The sequence below is a fragment of the Calidris pugnax genome, unplaced genomic scaffold, assembly GCF_001431845.1.
Source record: "Calidris pugnax isolate Ruff unplaced genomic scaffold, ASM143184v1 scaffold118, whole genome shotgun sequence".
Classification (NCBI taxonomy): Eukaryota; Metazoa; Chordata; class Aves; order Charadriiformes; family Scolopacidae; genus Calidris; species Calidris pugnax.
Genome location: NW_015090855.1, coordinates 3,660,448 through 3,667,569, shown reverse-complemented (window position 1 = coordinate 3,667,569; position 7,122 = coordinate 3,660,448). Strand labels below are relative to the sequence as shown.

At 42.1% G+C, this 7,122-nt stretch overlaps 1 protein-coding gene across 5 annotated transcripts in view; it reads left to right on the top strand.

Annotated features, from left to right (window-relative positions):
- Positions 1 to 349: 349 nt before the first annotated feature.
- BCAS1 (breast carcinoma amplified sequence 1) overlaps positions 350 to 7,122 on the top strand; it is a 56,756-nt gene continuing 49,983 nt past the window's right edge. For all 5 annotated transcript variants that reach the window (XM_014943855.1, XM_014943854.1, XM_014943856.1 and 2 more), the window contains exons 1-4: positions 350 to 467; positions 1,026 to 1,132; positions 5,289 to 5,362; positions 5,468 to 5,549. In XM_014943855.1, the coding sequence (XP_014799341.1) occupies positions 5,294 to 5,362; positions 5,468 to 5,549 (151 nt within the window). In that variant the 5' untranslated portion in view covers positions 350 to 467; positions 1,026 to 1,132; positions 5,289 to 5,293. The remainder of the gene's footprint in view (positions 468 to 1,025; positions 1,133 to 5,288; positions 5,363 to 5,467; positions 5,550 to 7,122) is intronic.

Here is a 7,122-nt window from a genome sequence, read left to right as displayed (position 1 = left end):
TAAGCAGTTAGTCAGTTAGCACATTAGGGAAGGGTATTAAGATCCACTTCGACTATCACAAACAGTTATGACACTAAATGTACTTCGTTTTTTCCTGCCATTTTGGGAAAAAATCGTATTTGGAAGGGATTTTTAGGTGTTCAGTCAATGCTACAGCTTTCAACAACACAATGTTCATGTTGGGCTGCCCCAAACTCATAAAGTCGAGTGTGCGTTTGAACAGGTTTGGGTGGCCAGGAGGCTGAAGAACAGAAAGTATGTTGAGAAGGGCTTGGAAAGGTAGACTACTCCACCCCTATGTGTGTTTGCACCCAGTGTTTGTGACCACTCCTTGGGCTGATTACAGGAGGCAGGGGCAGGGACAGGGACACGGGCAGGGACAGAGCCACCGGGGCTGGGTGAGCAGCACCTCACCCTGACCAGCTCCGGCTCCCAGGGCGCTGGGTGCCCTGGCCACCCTCCCCCAGGTAACTCCTGCTGCTGCTGCTGGTTTGGCTCTTCTTGGGTTTTGCTTTTGCTCTTCCTCTGCTGCCACTTCTGTCCCACGCTTGAGTTTAGTCCTGCACGTTCTCTCATGCTAAATGACCTTGGTAGGTCCTATAAGTGCTCGGCTTATTTTTGGGGGGCTTTAAAGTACCTAATATAAATTTTCCCTTTGGGTGCACTGGCTTTTTCTGCAAAAGAACAGAAGATTACAAAGATCGGTTTCTACCAGTGGAGTCGGTATTGTTCACCTTCATGGCATTGTTGAACTGTTCCCTCCCTGGAAGACTAGGGAGTGAATGTTTGAATTATTTTGCTTTTCCCATTTGACTACAATGCAGAATGGCTGAAAGAACTGTGTTAAAAACTGCCCCTAGAGCCTTAAGGACTATAATTCTGCATGTCCTGGATGCACAGCCAGCTGCCAGGTGCTATTCAAATTGTTCTTGGGTGTTTCTTGTTTGCCCTGGGTGAGTCATCTCAATCCCTCCTTCTCTTGTCCCTTCACTACTGTCTATTGTGTGTCCATTTCTCCTCTTTAGCCACTGACAATGCTCAGATGTGTTTGTCCCCTGGTTTCATCACACCCAACACGTGCCTGAGTTACCTTTTCCTGCAGAAGAGCAATTGAGAGCTGCACTGAAGGAAGGTAAGGAGACTTTCTAAAACCCTATCCTATTATGAGTCCTTCCTTGGCTCCACAGGAACCACAGCAGGAGCTCTGTCTTTCTAGCTGGACACTGACATGTCCCCACATTCACCTGTTTTCCAAGAGGCAAGATAAAGGGCAGGGATGTACTAAAGGGCTTAGGATCCAGTCCTTGCCCTGTGGCCACGATGCAGGATGCTTTTTGCATGAATTAATGCATGCAAGGTTCTTTCTCTGTCTCTGGAATGTGAGTTTATTCAAGTCTTTCTCCAGCTCCTGCAGAGTGGACGTATCAATCGTGAAATGAGATGCAAAGAGAACTAAGTAAAGTTGATTATTTTTTCTGACATTTAAGTACAACATATGGCAAGCTTTAGTGAGGAATTAATTGTGTTCTTTTTTAATTAATATACGCTACGATGCAGGTGATTGTAATATTGTATGTTACTCAATACATTAGAAAGGTTGGGCTTATCTGGCTTTAGCCAGAGTACACAGTAGATCATAGATTTTGTTGTAATTTTCTCCCATAGTGTTCAAAGCTTTTACCACTCTGCCAGAACGAACACAATTATTTTTGAGAGTGAGAGAAAAAGGAGAATTTCACCAAGCCTTGAGCTCATGCTCAGGGCACATAAGGCTTCATATAAAGTTAAGAAAAAATCTGAAAAATACAACTTTCTTTTGGATTATTTTCTGTATTACAATAGGGGCAGTGAAGCATAATTTGAGAAAGGAACTGTTTGAGAGCTGTGTCTGATCTGGAGGCTGGTAGTTCATGTTCCTTTTTAAACCAGTCGGGCTGCATTCCAGCTGGTCTGAATGAGCCCCCCTCGAGGATAATATCCTTGAAACTTAATCAAAAAATCTGTATCTAGAAAGAGTCTAGTGATGAGAATGAGCGTACTCCAGTTCCTCTCGACTTCTAAGGGGTTTCTTCCCATTTTGAAAAGAAAAAACTTTTGTATCAGGGTCATCTCTTTTCCCTTCTCAATCCCCCAAAATTGTCCTGTCTCTGTAAATGTTGTCAAATCGCCTGTCATAAAATAGACAACTTTACCAACAACACCTCCCAGGTCTAGTGGAGGTTTGCTCCATACTCACAGTTTACTACAGAGAGGAGCTTTGTGCTTCTCAGACATAGAACAAGGCACAAATAGGTCCTGCCTGGTCACTGTATCACTAATAAATAACCATGATTAATAACCAAGACAGAGCAAAAACACCCAATGGAGAGACGAAGTCAGCATCCCAAGGACCAAGAGGTCCTCAGTGGTTGACAATGGCTGATTCTGCCCACCAGGAGCAAGTGCGTGGCCAGATCCTGAGAGCTCCCCAAGACTTGTGGTTCTCAGGAAAGTCACTGCACCCTGGGAGTCCTCTGCACCTTTTGAAAACCCATTCACTTGGGTGGAGATTTTAGCTGGGTGCCAAAATGGGGCTTGGTGCTTAGCTTTTGGCAGCCCATGTTCAAAATGGTGGTCTTCAAAACTGATTGGTGAAAAAAGACACCAAATGAGAGCCTTGTGGGAGCCCCTTATTTTTCCTAAAACGTTCTTTGCTCCATATTTAATAACTTCAGCTTCAAGAGCAGGTGTTTCAAATGAGAGAAAAATGGATTTATTAGTATAAATTAGAGTCCTGAGCACTTTGGGGAAGACGTAACTGTTTCATGTGTTTCATGTTAATGATGGAGCAGGAGTAGAGCTCGTTTACATAAATCTAGAGCCACAGATGGGTGCGATAACACGCAATAGCCTCTGCAGCAGCAATTTCTAGATGCGATGGCAGAAGCGAATAGCTGTGACATTACTTGCTTGGAAACTTGAAACTCTGCAAATCGGATACCATTTTGTATGTGTATATTATTGCTTTTGCTGATACTCAGTTTTGTCTATAGGTGGCAGTGACCTTTCATTTTTTCTGTAAAATAGGGCAGAAGCTTACATACATACATACCTTCCTAATTTTACTAAAGGATCTGGGCCAGGGCTGTGAGGCTGTGTCATTGACTGAACTCTGCACCCAGAGGAATGACCACAGACTTGTCACCTTTCTTCTGTAGCCACTTGACCTCAGCATGACAAATGTGTAGTTGTCATACTGCACATAATGCAAACATCAGTGCAATACAGTAATCAACTACTGTTACAAGGAGGGAAAAGGTCTGAAAACATCTTATATATGGGCATGGTGGAAAACTGCATTTGGTGTTTTGGGATCATATTCCTGAGAGGGTTATGTAGCAGGTTTGTCCCATTTTTAGCAAAAATAGCCTCCGAGTTTTGTCCAGCTTTCTATGAGAGGGAGGGTTCTGGCCAGTGAAAATCTTTAAAAATACTGCATAACTACTATGTGTGTTCTATTTCAGTGAGAATTATAAATTTGATTTTAGAGAATGGGTAATGTCTCTAGAGCAAAATATTCCAGAGGTCAGAGCCCGTGATCTCTGTTCTGTATCAGTTAAAGATAACTTATCTGACGAGAGTAGAGCTGCATCAACAAGAAACCGGAGAATCAAGCTACAAACCATTGCCAAAATAAAATAAAAAATGAATAAAATAGGAATTTGGTTCTCTCACTCCCCACAAATATCTACTGATTTTATAGCACATGTGAAAAAGGAAGCACATAACCTGCAAATATTCCATGCTCTGCTTAAGTTGTCTCCTGGCATAAACCAGGCAGCCTTGTGAATGGAAAACAAAGGTAAATCCTCCAGATTCAACCAGATACTAAATTTACCATTGACACTAAGCAGTAGGATTTGAATCTTGTTTTCTTCTCTTCCGATAGGATAACGCTTAAAGTTGCTAGGAAACAGAATTACATAGCAAGGACAAGAGGCCATTGTACATCCATGGGGAAACGCTGGCTGTTTTCCACCATAAATCAGAAGTTCTGATTTATAGTGGAAATATCAGCTGAGAAGATAAAACCCCTGTAAAATAGCTCTGCACTCTGAAATCAAGACTCAGTCCTACAGCCACTGTTTCTGCAGCGATTCCCAGCAGTGCAGGGCTGCAGTTCATGTTCCAGATTTCAGTCTGCTTTGCTCTTCAACATGTTGCAAGAAATATGTTTGGCCTCAAAGAATTTACTACAGCACAGCAAGCTTGGAAGATCCATAAATGTGTTTTAAGTTTAGGGGAAAATAAAATAAAAAACCAACCCAAACAAACAAACAAACAAAAACTGCAACAGGTTTATGTGTGCTTGTACGTAGGAAGGAGGCTAAAATTGAACCAAACACATTGCTCCTGAAACAAAATTTAAAGAAATCAGTACAGTTTCACTAAGTGTTGAATTATCTAATGGACTAATAGAAACTAACTAGCTGGGGTTGTAGTCAGAGCTATGACTCCACTAGGTATGAACATAAGAAAGCCATTTTAAACTATCTTAGGTCTCAGTAGTGCTGCACCTGTGGCAACACAAGATGCTCCAAAAACACATCCAGGACCACAGATGAATGCTGCGGTGGCTGGTTCAGGTTTTCTTTGACTTGCTGCAGTCACAGAGCTTGAACTACTCAAGGAAACACAGCTCAGTTACTTCTGTGAGCTGTAGCCGACCGGTGAAGCTGTCTAGAGCAAGGCAAATACTTCCACAGCCAGAGAAAATTCTACTATAACTAAAATTCTACATAACTGCAGGACATGCAGTGCCTAATTTTCAGAGTTTACATGCATGATGTCTTTACATGCTGTCTCTTTTCTCTCTTCTTTTTTTTTTTTTAATGAAAGTCAAATAAAAATATAAAACTCCACCAAGCTGCTGTAATTTATTCATATATTTTGGTCTTTTTCACTTTATTCTGCTGCTAACCCCAAGTTACTATTTGCTGAGTCCTAATGAATGCTGCAGGTGTGATTGCATCCAGTTTTCCTCAACAAACAAGAAAAGTTTGTTAGCTTGTACCATTTTTAGTGAGCAGCTGTGAGCCACTATACATAGTTGGGTTTGAGTAAGACTGGTTGGTGCAGACTGATGACTAGGACAGGTGCCTTTGGGAAAGCAGGTGGGGTTGATTAGGAATTTAAAAAGCCTGTCAAAGTCCATCACCATTGGCTGTCTCTTAATTTGAATTAGGCAGTAAATTCCTATAAATGACAAAGAGAGGGTTATATAGGCTTTTTTTTCCTCCACCTTGCAGGAACCATGGGGAATACAATGAGCCTCCCAGAGGAAGCTGAAGAAGACAATGCATGTACAGTGAAGAGCTATCAGGTGAGAAAGAGCTGCCTGCTCTCATCTTCCCTGGTTATTGCATATTGTAGTTTTCAAATGCCATGATGCACCCAGTCCTAAGAACTGTGTTATTTGCTATTTCAGGCTCTATCTGACCCTCCTGACAATATTAAAAATGGATCTGTTGCTTTTGTTCAGACTCATTCTCCTGTAATGAATGGTGAAGGTATGTACTGGGCATATTTCTACTTCTTTTGCCATCAGACAGGCAGAGAGAGGGTTATACTGGAGCAGCAATAAATATTGGTGCACAGTCTCAACATAAAAGATAAGCCTGTGCTTTAGCTCTTACTTGTGAATTAGTATGTGTGGTTTTTCGGAAGCTTAAAAGTTTAAAGCTAACAAAGAGTGAAATAGGAAAATATTTCCAAAGTCCTCTGCAAGCTGTTTGTTTAATCATTCTAAGAATTTGGTTCCGTATCTGGCCAACAAAAAGTTGTTTTATAGACTGAAGACTTTGGTCAGCATGAAGTTTTATAGGACAGGAGTGGTTTGGTGCTGGTCCCTTTCAGGTTACTCCACAAACCTCAAGGTGTTCAGTGATAAACTGTCTCTGCTTGGGCTTGGTGGAGGTGCCTCTAACGGCCTGTTGGTGAGGTTTTGTGTTTGGAGGGGGACACTGAAATGGTGTTTGGTGGACTGCAATAAGAGAGCAGTTCGTGCAGGGGAAAGGAGAGCGAGTTGTCTTTAAATAATAGGGTATCCTTGTGGCTAGCAGGGAGTCACCAAGTGATGTGGAAACTGATAGTCTCTAGGGGATGGAGGAGACTATTAAAAAAAATTACCAAAACCAGAACCAAAACCACCAAGAGGACTGAATGCATTGAAAAAAGTAAACTGGAAAAAGTACCATGAGGTGGTAGACATTATACCTGCAGTAATGTTGTTATAACATAACTGCCTCTGGACTGGAGGTTTTGCAGTGAAATGCCACTTTTGATCCTGAGCTGGGCCTAAGTGGTACCTCCCATATCTGGAAACCTCCCTTGCTCTTTTTAGATGTAGCAGACCTTCTTGAAGACAGCAGAGTACGTCTAATCTGCAGTGAGATATTTGTAAACAAAATTTTACTGTGTCAACATGCGTGTGTTTGAATTCTAGAGAATTTAGGGTATAGCACAGTAATTTATAGAGGTTGATAAGTGACAGCTGGGAATGCAGCATGGCTGACAGCATTATTACCAACAGGTCATAATTTGGTCCTGTTTACCAGAATTACTCAAACTGTGTCACAAGGCTGATGATGTAACCCTGACCACTTCTCTCCTGTTACTGTTATAGGATGTATTTGATATTGCTCAACTACTGTCAGGGCAAAAAGAGCATGCTGCCAGGGGAGACAGCAACTTGCTTCTCTTTGCACACTAATGAAATAAAAGCAGTATGTCCTTTTTACGTGTAAACTGTGGGTGTTAGTGTAGAAGTTGAATAATTGGTAGGGCTATGAGTAAATCACTGCTCAGTAAGCGCATCCCATTTCAGACCTATCTGGGTGGTGGTCACATCAGGACAGCAACTGGGTTTTCCAGTGATCACACCAGTGGCAGGTTGGACCCTGGGCTCCCCATGGAAAGGTGTCTGTCAGCAGCTGAGCCTCGCTGACAGTGGTGACATCTTGAAAATCTGGTGTGAGCTACATGGCTCGAGCATTAAAAATTTGGCTCTGAGTAGTCTTCAAAAATTATCTCCATGTATCCACACACAGTAGTTCTTATCCACAGACATGTGGCTCCCTCCTC